This window comes from Molossus molossus, unplaced genomic scaffold (assembly GCF_014108415.1).
Source record: "Molossus molossus isolate mMolMol1 unplaced genomic scaffold, mMolMol1.p scaffold_m16_p_7, whole genome shotgun sequence".
In the NCBI taxonomy this organism is placed as follows: Eukaryota; Metazoa; Chordata; class Mammalia; order Chiroptera; family Molossidae; genus Molossus; species Molossus molossus.
In genome coordinates this window covers 33686954-33703851 of record NW_023425401.1, presented here as the reverse complement: position 1 = coordinate 33703851, position 16898 = coordinate 33686954, and the positions used below count along the sequence as shown (strand labels likewise).

The window sequence follows — 16898 nt, the reverse complement described above, 5'->3', positions numbered from 1 at the left end:
AGAGTTTGTTTATATTTTTATAACTTACCCAGTTCAAAAATGGCTAGAGGGTATCATGATGCGTTTTACTCTAAAAGACATATATTCAGTAGAATCAAATAAAATGTAAGGCTAAAACAAAATTGAGGATGGGAGAAATCATGTTTCATTCAGTTAAATGCAAACAACAACTGCAAATCCTCAGTTTTTGGTAGGCGTAAGGAGATGAAAGAGTGCATTCTGCTATCCTCATCATCTAAGAAAGGGATAAAATAAGGATAGAAATGTGCTGCAGAGGTTAAATTCAGAATACAATGACAGCCAGTTTTTATGTAAGGATTACTGATTGACATAGTGGACATTGTTTTTGTTTTTGTTTTTTATTCTCACCCAAGGACATTTTTCCATTTTTTTGTTCAGGTAGAGTGGGAGGGAGAGAGAGGAAGAGAGAGAAACATTGATGTGAAAGGGACACATCGAATGGCCGCCACCCGCATGACCAACCAGGGCTGGGGACACACTGCAACCGAGGTACGCGCCCTTAGCGGGAACCGAACCCGGGTCTCTCTGGACTGCAGGCCGACGCTCTAACTGCTGAGCCAAATCGGCCAGGGTGACATTGTTTTTTAACAGTGGATTTATAGAAACTGAGAAAACCTGCGTTCTTCTGGGCCTTTGATATGTCAGCCCTGTAAAGCAGAGCAATCCTGGATAAAACTTGACTCAGTGAACTGAGTCTCACAATTGTACTTTCAACCTTCTCCACCACCAGAACTTTTACTGTAGTTGTAGTTAGGAAACAATGCCTAGTATGGTCATTTACCTTTCACATCTTCCCATTTAGGGCTGGGATTAGGTGATGCCATTATTTCCCCAGTAGATTTTTAAGTCCACCACTTTCTCTGTCCTTGGGATGTTCTTTATCTTCAGTTTGTACTATTTATAAAATTGAACTTTAAGGGAACTACTCACTAAGGGATCACTGACTAGTAAATGCACTATTCCATTCGCTGTAGTTATTGTATAAGATGCATAAAGATTATAAACTGGCAACGGTAATATCTCTTTTAAAAAGTCAGAAGTACAGTTGTATAAATAAGATAGGTTAATTTTGGGTGCTGGGAAGATGAAGGAACTAATTATTCAGTAGTTGAGATTGAGAGACACATTTTAGAACATTAACGGCACGTTCAAAATGTCATTTTCAGTGCATATATATTTGACAGATAATTAGGAGAGATTAAACTAAAGAGTGTTAATGGGGCTTCCAAGCCCCAGGTGGCACTTATATCTGTTAGAAAAGCTCAGGGAGTATTTTCCAAGTGCAGAGGGCAAATCCAAAAGCCTGACAGTTTTGTCGATAGAGGATGAGAAATTTTAGGGAATCTGGCACCTCTGAAATAGTCTGGGTGTTCGAGGTCTGTGTCCTGGAGGCAGCTCTCACTGCAGGGCTACGAGAGGGCTGAGGGGCAGGAAATAGGTTGCCAAAATCCATGGTTGTAAAAACTACAGCTCTTACAACAAAATTATTACTTTAGCAGCTGGAAGAAACATGCACCAGCACATGCACCAGGATTTAAACAGCATATGCACATCTAAGGGATTTTGAGGCATAGTGTGGCTGAGGGGCAGTGTGTATAGTGGAGGGAACACAGAAAGAGGAGGGAAGAAATCCATCACCTGCTTCATTAGTACATTTTTTCCCCCTCACCCGAGGATAATTTTTCATTTATCTTCAGCTAGAGTGGGAAGGGGAGAGAGAGAGAGAGAGAGAGAGAGAAGCATTGATGTGAGAGAGACACATCGATTGGTTGCCTCCCGCCCGCATGATCAGGGCTGGGGACGAACCACAACCGAGGTACGTGCCCTTGACTGGAATTGAACCCGTGACTCTTTGGTCCACGGGCCGACACTCCAACTGCTGAGCCAAACCGGCCAGGGTTCACTAGTATATTCTTACAAGTGGGGCATTAATATTAGTTATTTTATCACGAAGTGTTTTAAATTGGAAAGGCAATACATGAAAATATTTAAAAATGAAAATACCCCAGGAGGTAAGCAATGCCTCTGACCTCCAAGTCTCCATCCTTAAAGAAAGCTACCCAGTTTCTCCTGATTTCTTTTGGAAATATTAATATGCTTTATAAGCATATTTAATATGTGAGTCTCCTCTTCTTGGTTTTTTATTTATATTATTTATATTATTTATATATATATATAGTTTTCTATCCTCATCGAGGACATTTTTGCACTTATCTTCAGATAGAGTGGGAGAGATAGAGGGAGGAAGAGAGAGAGAAACATCAATGTGAGAAAGACACATTGAGTGGTTGCCACCCACACGACCTCAACTGGGGCCAGGGACAAACTGCAGCCAAGGTATGTGCCCTTAGTGAGAATCAAACCCAGGACTCTGGTCTGCTGGCTGACGCTCTAACCACTGAGCAAAACTGGCCAGGGCTATATTATATTTTTAAATAGTCTTAAAACACTTTCTGAATTGATCTACAACATGGCATTTTGAAAGGATGATCCAAGAAGTGTCATCCCTCAGTACATGTTACAAAAAAATGATATTGGATATTTGAGGGGGCTAAGATATAATATTCAAACAACAGAATAAAAACTGGTAGCCAGGGACTTAAGTAACATACCTGTTCATTTTTCACTCTGCTTTTCACTTCATTGTTCAGTACATCTTTGCTTGCGCTAAATTAACCTTTCCTTGGTGCCTCACTTATAGCATATCCACTGTGCCTTTATGTGCTACTTATATCCTTTGCCGATCTTTCAATGTAGTGCGACTACAGTAAGAATAATGAGTATCCTTCCAACTCAGAGTCTGTTCTTGCTCCTGCCCCATCAGAATGTCAGCTCCTACAGATGAAGAGAGTTTGCATCATCTTTGCACCACATAGAGCACCCAGTCAAGTGCCTTTTGCTTTTGTAGGTGCCCAATATATATATGTTAGAGTGACAAACCATAATTTAAAAAAATTTGAATATTGCAGAAACACTTTTCCTCCTGTCTCATCATAATGCACTGAGGGTGGAAGAAATCACTCTCCCCCCCCCCCACACACACACATCCAGGCCCTTCTCCTTACCCTTGTATTCCCTCCTCTGCATAGCATTCATGGCTCACTGATTGAATTTTCCTGGGCCACCTTTCCTGTGGTAGTCACATACCTTTCTCTGTGCCCCGTACTGATGAACCGGTTAAGGCAGACCCACTGTTCCTCCTCTTGGTTGTGATCCTTGTCCATGCTGCTGCTGGTTGGTTTCTTTGCCAGTCCCTCTGTGTGTCTCCTCCCCATGAGTATGCAGGGCTCATGGTCTAGATTTAGGGTGAGAGAGTTTTTTTGTTTAATTTTTTTTTTTCTTTATTGATTTTAGAGAGAGAGGAAGAGAAAGGGAGAGAAATAGCAACATTGATGAGAGAGAACATTGATGGCCGCCTCCTGCATGCCCCCCACTGGGGGGATTGGGCCCACAACCTGGGCATGTGTCCTGACAGGGAATCGAACTGGTGACCTCTTGGTACATGGGTTGATGCTCAACCACTGAGCCACACTGGCTGGGCTAGGGTGAGAGAGTTTAAACAGTGCTTTCCCTGGGAAGTTTGTCTTCATCTCCAGACTGGGTTAGATTCTCTTCAAATAACACCCTATGCTTATCCCTTATTGAGTTCATTATAGTTATAACTATTTTAAAATAATAATAGCTAAGGTTTCTTGCTCCCTTATTATATGCTATGCAAACATTTCACATGCATTTTCTCATGAATTCTTCATAATACCCTTTTTAATGCATCAAATAGTTAAAGCCCAGAGGTAAATAACTTGCCTTAGGTCACACAGCTATGTGGTAGAGTCCAGGTTGTCTGATCCTAGAACCAGTAAGCTCTTAACTTGCATGCTTCACAGCCAGCGGAGGAGCACAGGAGCATTCATGCTTACCCCTGGACAGAGCTCAAAGGGTTGGAGTAGGTGTTGGAGGCAGGAACAGGAACCTCTTGCAGTTGATAATTTGGAAGGAGATGGCCTTCCTGTCATCTGGGCTGTATAATAGATAGCCTTCTTCAGTGTTCTCCAAGCCTGCTGTGTCCACTGCTCTCGCTGTGGCCTGTAAGGAACTCCAGAAGGGAAGAAGGGGGCAGCGTGCATCTGCACCGCTTGAACCACTGGCCACGGTTTTGAACCTGGGAAGGCTGACTTCAGAGCCATGCTTTTATATTTTTTATCAAGGCAGTACATCTCAAAGTCACACATTCAATAGTAAACAAGGGCTTGTAATGAAAAGTGGTATTCTCCCACCCCACCACTCTCAGCCACCAGAACGGAGGCAATTTTTTGGCCTGTTTCCATTTGTCTTTCTTTTAGTTGAAATTGCCCAGAAAGGGGGGATGAGAGGTAAGTTTTTTAAATTTCAGTCAGTCTGAATATGTTTTTTATTCAGGCTTTTTACTGAAACACAGTTTAGTTGTGTGTAGAATTAGACATTAAAAATTCTCCTTAGAGAGTTGAAACCTCTAATGTTCTACTCATTTTATTGTAGGTGAATTCCTTTTTTTTTCTTTCTTTCTCTGAAAACTTTCAGCAAATTTTTTCTAGATGTTTCAGAATTCTCTATTGAGGTATCTAGGCATGAGTTCTTTTTCATTATGTGTTGTGTAGCTTGTGAACCTTTCAGTCTGAAGGTTTCTGTATTTCTCAGCTGTGACTGGTGTTGCCATTTCTTTGATAATTTCACCTTCCTATTTTCTCTGTTCTCTTTTTCTTTATTTTCCCATTACTCAGGTATTTAGCCTCTTAGGTTGGTCCTTTATGTCTCATTGTTTCTCTAATGTTTTCTATATCCTTGTCTTTTTTTTTCTAATTATTTATTTTTTCTTTATTGATATTAGACAGACAGAGGAAGAGAGAGACAGAAGCATTGATGAGAGAGAACATCATTTGGCCGCCTCCTGCATGCCCCCCACTGGGGATCAGGCCCACAACCTGGGCATGTGCCCTCACTGGGAATCAAACCAGCGACCTCTTAGTGCATGGGTTGACGCTCAACCACTGAGCCACACCGGCTGGACTATATCCTTGTCTTTTTTGCTGTACTATCTGAAATACTTTCTTCTTCCCATTTCTTCTACTTAACTTTTTATTTTAAAAATTATGCCCCGCCCTGGCCGGTTTGGCCCAGCGGTTGGAGCATTGGCCTGAGGTCCAGAGGGACCCGGGTTCAGTTCCCGCTGAGGGCACGTACCTCGGTTGCAGTTTGTCCCAGGCCCTGGTTGGGTCGTGTGGGTGGCGACCCCTCAATGTGTCCCTTTCACGTCGATGTTTCTTTCTCTCTCTTCCTCTCTCTCCCTCTCACTCTATCTGAACAGAAAATAGAAAAAAAAAAATGTTCTCGGGTGAGGATAAAAAATAATAATAAAATAAAATAAAATAAAATAAAAATTATGCCCTGGCTGGTTTGGCTCAGTGGTGAAGCATCGGCCCGCGGACCAGAGAGTCCCGGGTTCGGTTTCCACTGAGGGCATGTACCTTAGTTGCAGCTTGTGCCCGGCCCCGGTTGCAGTCATGTGGGTGGCAACCAGTTGATGTGTCTCTCTCACATCGATGTTTCTCTCTCTTTCTTCCTCCCTCCCTCCCTCCTGCTCTATCTGAAGATAAGTGCAAAAATGTTTTCGGGTGAAGATTAAAAGAAAAATTATAGTTTTAGTCTTTAAGAGCTCTTCTGTATTCCCTGTTTTGTTTTTCCCTCCCTATTCTTCTGTTATAGGGTTTTACATAATTATTATATTTCTCTTCTTTAGCTTGAATTATTCTATTTCCTCTGGGGTTAGTTTTTCTTTTTACTTACTTTCTGAGTTTCCCTAATAGGCCTGATGATTTTTGGTTATTCATATCTTAAATAGAAGACCTATACAGCTATTGTGGGTGTCCCTTTCTGAGTAATTAGAACTGTTTAAGCTGACTCTATCTCCTTAGTAAGAATCCTGACTAGGGACTTGGTGTGGGGTAGGGCAGGGCCGAGTGGATTTGCTGGCAGCCTTTACTTTATGGGGGCAGATCTCCAAATTCCCAGAATGAGGTAGGTTTTAATATGTGGTGCCCACATTCACCCTAGAAGACTTCGCTTTCCTAATTTATTATTATTTAAGTTTGCTCAAATTTTTTTTCGTTTAGTTTGCTTAATTCTTTTAGAAAGGAATCCTGAGTTTTTTGTTTCTTTTTTGTCTGTGGGAAAATTCTGGCAGCCGCTACGGTAACTGCTGATGAGGGACAGTGTTAGAAGAGGGCATGCAGATTGGTACACTTCATCCCCCATGTGGACCTTGTTAACCTTTCATGTTTTAGCCCTGTTTCTCGCGCCTGCTCTCTTCCTGTACCCGCTGATTCTAAGCAGTCACCATCCTAGCTAATACCTCCCACCTCCTTTTTGGTCCTTTCATGCTTTATTAATGTCTTTGCACTTTCCATCAAAATGCCCCCATTCACTATCTGTCATACAGTAAAGCGGTTGGGAAACGAGAGCCTGCAGGCCAGACCGTCTGGCTGCCTGTTTTTGTAAATAAAGTTTTATAGGAACGCATCCAGTTCAGTTGTTGCATTTTGCCCATGGCTGCTTTTGCGCTAAAAAGGCAGTCGAGTAGTTGGAAAGAGTGGTCACCACAGAGACTGCGTGGTATGCAGAGCCTAAACGTTCCACTCTTTGGTCTTTAAAGGAAAGGTGTGCCAACCCCTGGTCTAGAAATTTTTCTGGTTTTCGCCATTCTCTGGTGATCATACCCACCTGCCTTTACCTCCTCAGTCTTGTCTCTTCGTAGATACAGGCTTAACTCATTGTAAAATTCTCCTTTAATTCAGTAATCCGAGGAGGTACATAAGGTTCCTCAGGCCTCCAGAGGCTGCTCAGCTCTCTTGAACTGGAAGGACCTTTTAATATACTGGCAGCCTGCTTATCAGTGGCTGCCTTCCATGTATGATCATTTAAGGTCTGAGAGCAGAGACTATAATTCCTTGTGTCTTAACACAAGGCCAAGTACATAGTAAGCCTTCAAAAAGTGTTGGCTACATGAGTTGATTGAATGAATGAATACAATTGTTTAAATTTTTTTTCACAGTGGTAGGAAACATCTAGTTTTGTTTTTTTTTCTGAATGCACATTTAAAATAGGTTTTACCTATTAATAATTATTTCTATTTCTTTCCTTAAGATTAATTATGTGAACAATGTCTATTAGGAATGGAGAGGAGATTTGTATTGTGGAATGTCTCAACCCAGATATTCTCCCTCATTCCGCCTACTCATCTCTCTTTTTCTTTTACAGGTTAAAGTAATGTAACATAATACTTTTCCATTTTTTTCTTCTTCACAGTGTCTCATAAATTTGTGTAAAGTGTTACAGTTTAATAAACTGTATGTTTCTAGTTGATGAAATATTTGTATAGTGATCTAGAATATTCTAGGAGCATATTTTTAAAATATTTTAAAATTGTGATTAAAAATAGAATATCTGCATGAAATAATTGCAAAAGCTGATTCTGAAACAAAAGACTTACAAGTAGGAGGAAGAATAGCTTTTACTTTTTGACGTGTATGTGGTTTGTGTGTCTCTTCCTGATCAACTGACTTTTATCATCTCATGTAAATTAACTGAGTTCTTAGGTAATAAGACATGGTTTTGATAGTAGAAATTTTATTAGAGTAAATTTGTCATTTTTTTCTATTGCCGTTACTGTGTTTTCTCTTGAGTCATGGTGTTTTCAATAGTCCCAGTTAAAATTTACAGCAGTTACATGAAGTAGAGTCGGCACCTGAATTATTTGCTCATTTGGAAATTAAACAAATGGTCTATTTTAACATCTTCTGTAGAAGATAATTTTTAAAAATAAAAATGCTTCTTTTCCTGTTATTTTTCATACAAGAGAAATACAGGGACTTGTTATTATTATTTTTTATTAATTTTGTTACAGATGTTTCTCCTTTTTTTCCCCGTTGACACCCTCTTCCCCATGCCCCCACCCTATCCCCAACTTTGTTGTTCGTATCCGTCGGTTATGCATACATGCATATAAGTTCTGTGGTTTATCTCTTTCCTCCCCACACTGCCCCTTTTCTGAGGGTTGTCCATCTAAACCCTACTTCCACATCTCTGGGTCTACCCTATGCTTCAGACTGTTATGTTCGTTATATTCCATAAATAATTGAGATCATGTGATATTTGTCTTTCTCTGCTTGACTGGTTTTGCTTAGGATAATACTCTCCAGGTCCCTCCATGTCGTCTCAAAGGATAAGAGGTCTTTCTTTCTTACAGCTGCATAGTACTCCATTGTGTACATGTACCACCGCTTTTTTATCCATTCGTGTACTGATGGAAATTTGAGGTGTTTCCAGATCTTAGCTATTGTAAATAGTGCTGCTATGAACATGGGGGTACATATATTCTTTCTGATTGGTGTTTTAGGCTTCTTAGGGTATATTCCTAGAAGTGGTATCACAGGGTCAAATAGCAATTCAATTTTTAATTTTTTGAGGTAACACCATATTGTTTTCCATAGTGGCTGCACCAGTCTGCATTCCCACCAGCAGTGTACTAGAGTCCCCTTTTCTCCATAACCTTGCCAATACTTATTGTTTGGTGATTTGTAGATGGTAGCCATTCTGACAGGTGTGAGGTGATACCTCTTTGTTGTTTTAATTTGCATCTCTCTGATGATTAGTGATGTTGAGCATTTCTTCATATGTCTCTTAGCCATTTGTGTGTCCTATTTGGAGAGATGTCTATTTAGCTCCTCTGCCCATTTTTTAAATTGTGTTCTTTGTCTTTCTTTTGTTGAGTTGTATGAGCACTCTGTATATATTGGAAAAACCCCTTATGTGATGTATCATTGGCAATTATGCTCTCCCATACAGTGGGTTGCTTTTCCATTTTTATGATGGTGTCTTTTGCTGTGCAGAAGCTTTTTAGTTTGATGTAGTCCCATATGTTCATTTTTTGAAATAGTTTGAGGAGAATGGTTATTAGTTCTTCTTTGAATGTTCGTTAAAACTCCCCATGAAGCCATCTGGGTCTGGGCTTTTGTTTGCTGGGAGAGTCTTGATTACCTCTTCAATTTCCTTAGTTGTTATTGGTCTGTTCAAGTTTTCTATCTCTTCCTGGTCCAGTTTTGGGAAACTATGTGTTTCTAGAAATTTGTCCATTTCGCTTAGATTGTCGAATTTGTTGCCATGTAATTGTTCATAGTATTTGTTAATGATCCTTTGTATTTCTGTGGTGTCAGTTATTATTCTCCTCTTTCATTTCTGATTTTGTGTATTTGGGTTCTCTCTCTTTGTTTCTTGGTGAGTCTAGCTAAGGTCCATCAATCTTGTTTATCCTTTTGAAAAACCAGCTCTTTGTTTCATTGATCCTGTGAAATTTTTTTTTTTTTTTTGTCTCTATGTCATTTATTTCTGCTCTGGTCTTTACTATTTCTTTCCTTTTACTTACTCTGGGGTTTTCTTTTTGTTTACTTTCTAGTTCTTTAAATTGTGAGGTTAGACAGTCAATTAGAAATTTGTCTTGTTTCTTGAGGTAGGCCTGTAGTGGTAGGACCTTCCTTCTCAGAACTGCTTTCACTGCATCCCATAGATTTTGTGTTGTTGTGTATTCATTTTCTTTGGTTTCCAGGAAGTTTTAAATTTTTTTCTTGATCTCCTCAGTAACCTGTGCATTGTTTAATAACATACTATTTAGCCTCTGTGTGTTCAAATGTCTTTGCATGTTCTTCTTGCAATTGATTTCTAGTTTCATTCCATTGTGATCTGAGAAGATGCTTGATATGATTTCAGTCTTCTTGAACTTGCAGAGACTTAGTTTGTGTCCTAACATGTGGTCTGCCTTTGCGAATGTCCCATGTGCACTTGAGAAGAATGTGAATTCTGTAGTTTTGGGATGTAATTCTCTGTAGATATCTATTAAATCCATTTGGTCTAGTGCATCATTTAGAGTCTGTTTCCTTGCTAATTTTTTGTCTAGAGGATCTATTCAGTGATGTGAGCAGAATGTTGAAGTCCCCTGCTATGATTGTATTGCTGTCAATTTCTCCTTTGAAGTCCTCCAGAAGATTTTTAATATATTTTGGTGTTCCAATATTGGGTGCATATATGTTTACCAAAGTTATATCTTCCTGTTGGATAGATCCTTTCAATATTATGTAGTGGCCTTCTTTGTTTCTAGTTATGGCCTTCATTTTGAAATCTATTTTATCAGATATGAGTATTGCTACCCTAGATTTGTTTTCCTTTCCATTTGCTTGGAAGATTTTTTTTTTCATCCCTTCACTTTCAACCTATGTGAGTCTTTTGTTGTGAGGTGGGTCTCTTGTAAGCAACATATATATGACTCATACTTTCTCATCCAATCAGCTACTCTGTGTCTTTTTTTTTGGAGCATTCAGTTCATTTACATTTAAGGTGATTATTGATATATACTTATTTATTGCCATTTTTGTTTAGTGTGGTTATATTTTTCTTCCTATTTCTTCTAGTAATTACAGCAGTTCTTTTAACATTTCTTGCAGTGCTGGTTTGGTGGTAATGTATTCCCTTAGCCTTTTTTTTTTTTTTTTTTGTCTAGGAAGCTCTTTATTTGACCTTCTATTTTGAATGATAGTCTTGCTGGGTAGAGTAGTCTTGGATTCAGATCCTTGTTTTTTATGTTCTTGTATACTTCATGCCATTCCCTTCTGGCCTGTAGTGTTTCTTGTGAGAAGTCAGCTGATAGCCTTATGGGAGTTCCTTTGTAGGTAACCTGTTGCTTATCTCTTGCTGCCTTTAGGATTTTCTCTTTGTCTTTAATCTTTGGCATTTTAATTACTATGTGTCTTGGTGTGGGCCTGTTTGGGTTCTTCTTACTTAGGACTCTCTGTGCTTCTTGAACTTGAATGCCTCTTCCTTCACCAAATTAGGGATGTTTTCTGTCACTATTTCTTTAAATATATTCTCTAACCCTTGTTCACTTTCTTCTTCTTTAGAGACTCCTATGATGTAAATATTATGTTTCCAGTTGTCCCACAGTTCTCTTTCACTGTCTTCCTGTTTCTTAATTGTTTTTTTCCTTTGGTTTTCTGATTGGCTGATTTTTTTCTACCCTGTCTTCTAATCCACTGATCTGGTTCTCAACTTCCTGTCCTCTGTTTTTTAATCCTTCCAATGTGTTCTTTATTTCTGCTATGTCATTCTTCATTTCTTCTTGGTGGTTTTTCATTTCCAGTTGGTTGGTTTTCAGTGTTTCTGTGTCCTTACTCATGGTGTTGATGTCCTTAGTCATGCTGTTGAGTTTCCTTAAGATCATGGCTCTTAATTCTAGTTATGTTAACTTGTTTAACTGCATTTCATTTATCTCATCTTCAGTAGAGGTCTCTTGTTCTTTCATTTGGGTTTTATTTCTTTGTTTTACAATTTTGGCTGTCTCAGTGGGTTTTGGAGCCTGCCAAATTTTTCCTGTGGGTGTTGGTGTTCTGCTGTTTGTGGCTCCCACTACTGGGCTTGGAAGAGCATTGAAGGAACCACGTTAAACACCACTGTTAAGTCTTACTTTCCTGGGTAGATTCACAAGTCCAGGAAAGGGTCAGTTATCCTCTACCTATTTGCCGGGAAGCTATTAGTTGTGGGTACTTGAAGAGCCTTGGGTCCTCAGTTGAATGAAAAAACTCTCTCAGGTGTTCACTGTAAGGGGATTTTCCAAGGGTGGGGCAGATGTGGTTGTTAATGAGCCTCAATTTGCATTTCAATGCTCCACCTGGGTGGGGTTGAATCTCTGAGGGAGGGGTCACAGCCTCTCCCCAGAGCCCTGGGAAGGAGTAAGATGGCCACCATCCTGTATGACCACAACTCAGCAAATGCGCTGAGCGTCTTCCAAATCCCAAGTGTCCCCACACAGTTCTAGTCCAGTCCTCCCTCCCTCTGCCAGAGCCCAAGGTGCGTGGCTGTGGGTATTTTAGTACCCTCTCCAGGCTCTCTGCACTGTGGAGCAGGCTTGGGAATTTAACTCTGAGGGCACTGCTCACAGCTAAGACTGCTGCTGTCTGTGGGCTCCCAGCCCCCTCTCATCCTCCGCAATTTTACCAGGATCGATTCAGTGTCCCTGGTTATATGGTCCTCGCAAGCTGCTTTTCTCTTGCTTTTTCCTGACGATTTGTCTTTATTTTAGTTGTAATTACAGTTTGGTCCTGGGAGATGTCTATGTAGCCTCCATTCACTCTGCCGCCATTTTCAGGGACTTGTTATTATTTGTTCTTTGATTCAGCCCATCTCCCATGCACTCTTCAGATACATTAACCAGCTTATAAGTGTTAAATTTCGCTTTTTAATTTTTTTCTGTAATTGTATTATATGTTTAGAGGAAGGAGAATGAAATACTGGTGTTTTCTAAATGAAGGAATGAGGAGGATATGCTCTTGGCATTTTGAGGGTATGGAGCTCTTAAGTGATGTAGTGATAAAGAAGTGTTCTTGGCCTCTGACAAGATTTCACAGGGCTAGGATTCAGCAGAAGGGGCAGTGTCTTTCATGTGGCCTTTTTACTTTTCCTCTGTGTGAGTGTGTTTGTATGCTTATGAAAAACCCCACTTTTTCTCAAGTACATTGTCTTCTGTTTTATTATACCTAAACATTTTTGAAGAAAGTATTTTAAGTGGAATCTCCAAGAAATGAGGAACTGTGTTGTATGTTTGTACAGTGCCATTTGTAGACCAGTATAGCATTTCCATGAATATTTGACAAAGAGTAAAAATAACAATGTCAATAATCTTCATCAGTGTTATTTATATCAGTGCTGATATCACTGTTTTATATCTTGCTGCCCACAAAAGTAGCCACTAGCCACAAATGACTATCAGGCACTTGAAATGTGGCTAGTGTGACTAAAGAATGTAATATTTCATTTAAAAAAATGTTTTGGTAAAGAATTTTTATTGTCACTTTATAGTTATAGATTAATGGGTTTTAATCTTGTTCTACCTAATTTTTTTTTTCAGGTAAATATATGCAGATGATGAACATTCTCAAGCCAATTGCCTTTGATGTCATCCATTTTATGTCTCAGCTGTTTGATTATTACTTATATGCGATATATACCTTTTTTGGTCGGAATGATTCAGTAAGTCAACCTTTGCAGGGAAAGTGTTTCTTTGACGGCCTATTTATTTATTTTTTTAAATATAAAGTTCAGTTCGTTCTCTATGTATAAAATACACAAATAGCATTAGTTTGAAAATTAGCCATCAAAAGTCCAACAAAATTATTGATAGCAGCTTTCTGCCTGCCTGATTGCCTTATTTATGTGTTAATGTTAAGCTTTGATATGATAAACATATTGTATGTTATTCAACTTTTTGGCAGAAAAAATACAGCATCTGTTTCTAACCTCGACATACTTTGGCAATGAAAAATGTGCAGGTTGCCTTGTTTAAATCTGGCCCAGTGTATAATCACCACATAGCAAATGAGGTATTTGAAATATTGGCTAACAACCTTAGCAGGTGTACTATATTCAGAAGGTAATGGCAAATATTTATTAAAATAATTGAACGTCTTTGAACTAAACCATCTGCTTGCTACAGAATTAATGTTTCTGCTCCTCCTTACTGTGTTTCTAAAGCTCTTATTGAGTTTATCTTTTTCTGCTTCTAAGGAGAACAACACAGTATTGAGCAAGTAACTGACCTGATATTTGGGAATTATTGTATGGTTCACCTACAAAGACAGAGAGCAGTTCAGGGGTTAAGTAAGGGTAGAGGAGGTGATGAAGTGCAAAAGGCTTGACAACATCTTTAAAGGCAAGGGAACTCTTCTATACCTTGATTGTGGCACTGGTTACAAGGCTATATACAATTACCAAAATTCATTAAACTGTACATTTAAAAGAGCTGAATTTAATAACATATAATGTCTTCATGAAAAAAGAAGAAAATGAATTGATGAAGTTATAAAACCTAGCAAAAATAAAATAATGTAAAGTTACCATGTAAAATTAGTTCATGTTTTACTACACTATGCCATCACACAACTATTTTGGCTTGAGGCTTCCTAACACATGTTGTGTAAGTAATTTCTCATTCTTGTATCTTAGAAAGGAATGAAGAACAATAATGTGTGTGTATGCTTGTGTATGTATCAACACACATAATTTCTGTGAATCAGTCAGTGAGATGATATATTTTATAGTTTGCTATTAATAATTTATTGGCTCATACAGACTATTTTAACATTTCCCCAGATGTCTGTATGTATCTATGATTGCCTTTAAATTAAAATCTATTCAGCAATAGAATCGTCACTCAAGGAGCCAACTTTTCATGTCTTAACAGTCAAGTATCATTTCTCACTTATGTTCTTGTGTTAAGAGTTTTATAACTGCTTTGGCTTTGTTGTAGTGAAGAGAATTGTATACTGTGAAATGTTTACCAAGCATAACAAAAATTTTATTAAATTTTGAATGAAGGGTTTAGGCTGTCTCTAACTTGTGTTAAAAAATAAATTAGTAACACATTAGTATGCTTCTTCATAAATACAACACAGTGTACTATCTTTAAGTATCTAAAATCTTAATTTTTTTAACTAAATATAATGACTTTGGGGAAAAAATTCTGGTGAACTCTCTCCTGATAAATGCACTTGATTGATAGATGTCCATGTGACCTGTACATGCACACGTGTAAATAGTTCTCTTGTTCCCTTGAGGTCTGAGGTTTGAGGTCTTTGCTTGATATTTTGTGTTTCTAAATTGAGTGAAAACTCATCAGATGCTTTGCTTGGGTTAATTTGAAGTTACAACATTTGCAAGATTGTCTCCATAGCGATTTATCACACCTTTTTCTTTTCTTTTTCAGTTGGAATCAACAGGACTAGGCCTTAGTAGTAGTAGACTAAGAACAACTCTAAACAGAATACAAGAGAGCCTTATTGACTTGGTAAGTAATTATTGGAATCAGTTATTATAAAATAGAGATTAGCCATCTAATCAACTACATATAAATGTATGTCTCTGTGTTTACTGAGTGCCTGAGTCTCAGTATTACACGAAGTGCTCAGAGGAAGTAAAATGGAGTTTTCCTATAGTCTGATTGGAGAAAGAAAACTAGTACACATGGGAGAAGATGATATTGGCTGTGTATCCAGTACATGTTCCAAGGGAGGAAAGGTGTCTGTGCACATTTCATGTCAGAGAACAACTCAAGGGAGAAGCGAGACTTGGGCCAGACTTTGATGAACAGGCATGGTCTGCATGGGAAAAAGAAGGCAGACAGGCATTTAGGTTGAGGTTCAGAGGCTAAGCAAGGGCCTTGAGGTGGGAGCAAGCCTGGCCCAGCATTTGGCAGGGCTTTGTGATGGTGCACTGGTATATGCAGAAGAGTTGTGTTGAAGTGCTTAGGACCACTTTATAAATGACCATGACATTCAAGTGTGTGTTTAGTTGGCTATGCAGTGGGAGGTCTGGGTTCTTGACTGTGTCACATAACGAAACGCATGTTTTAAGAAGATAGTTTAGGTAATAAAACGGGGCTGACTCTGTAGTGTTTAAGCTAACATAAGCATTTAAATTAACTTTTTTTCTTGTGGTTGGTGTCTAGCCAAATAATTTTGTTGTTCAATATGTTTCTCTGCACCTACATTAATTAACCCCAGGATTTTCCAAAGTTTCCTTTGTTCCTTCATCTACCTAAGCAAGTAAGCAATCAATTTCCTCTTTTCTTTTTTACCCGAGGACATTTTTCCATTTTCAGATGGAGTCCTCTTTTCTTATAAGCTCTATATTATGTGCATACTTCTGTTCTGACTTTTTATAAAAGAATGCAATCATTCAGTCTTTCAAGAAATATTTATTGAAATGATTATTTTATGCATTTTTGTAGTGCTGGGAATTCATCAGTGCACAAAAGAGGTAATTCCTTTCTTCTTGGAATGTGTATTTTACTGGGGCATAGAGACAGATAAACAAATATATAATATGGTGTCAGATACTAATAAGTGCTAAGAAGAAAATAAAGCAGGGTGATAGGATGGTGATCTTTGAGCAGAGAGGTGAATAAAGTGAGAGGCATATTCCTCTCAGGTGAGCGCAGGAAATAATCTGTAGCTATCTCACCATCTCCCTTACCATTTGGACATCTTTTTGCCTTGCACATATTTGCATACATATATATATATATGTGTGTATAAAATTTTTTTTTTTTTGCATAGCACTTACTTTGACACACAGCATTTCTTCAGTAAATGTATGTAGAACAAATGAATAAACTCCAATCTGTGAGTTTAGTGTCTCCTGGCTTGTTTTCTTGGCCTTAACGATTTAATCCTGATTGTCATTTTCAGAGTTGAAGCTCCTTGACCCAGCCATCCTTTTTTTTTTTTTTTTTTTTTTTTTTTTATATCTTTGAAAGTCCACTGGGTTTCAACCCCATGGGCAGTTATCTGTGTTTCAATTTTGCTTCTTGTTTGATACTTAGTATTACCTTTACCATTGGATCTTAGTCTGTCGCTGAAGTTTTTCTTGTTAGAGTCTTTCTCTCTGATGTTCTTCTGTCATCTCTACTAGTTACTACTTTATGATAGTCAAACAGTTCCAGATTTGACCCTTAAGGCATGGATTTAATGCTTTGGATTTTGCCACCCAATATATAAAGAAATAACAGAAACAAATAAACAATGGAACCACATGAGGGTTTCTTTGAGACAAGCTGCCACCCATCTGCTGATAACAATATATCCAGAGTATCTGTCTGACCAATTCTGTGTTCATTGGATAAGTTTTTTCCTGAACTGGTGTAGTAGTAGTCAGATTTAGAAATGTGTTTTTGAAAACCAACTAGATTTCCCTTCCCAGTAAATAAATATGCCTGTTTTTCTCTTTGGCACCTTGTCTTTTGAAGA

General features: G+C 38.5%; 1 protein-coding gene across 6 annotated transcripts in view; it reads left to right on the top strand.

Moving 5' to 3' along the window:
• VPS50 (VPS50 subunit of EARP/GARPII complex) overlaps positions 1 to 16898 on the top strand; it is a 126485-nt gene that overhangs the window by 91781 nt on the left and 17806 nt on the right. For all 6 annotated transcript variants that reach the window (XM_036247047.1, XM_036247046.1, XM_036247045.1 and 3 more), the window contains 2 exons: positions 13004 to 13125; positions 14858 to 14938. In XM_036247047.1, the coding sequence (XP_036102940.1) occupies positions 13004 to 13125; positions 14858 to 14938 (203 nt within the window). The remainder of the gene's footprint in view (positions 1 to 13003; positions 13126 to 14857; positions 14939 to 16898) is intronic.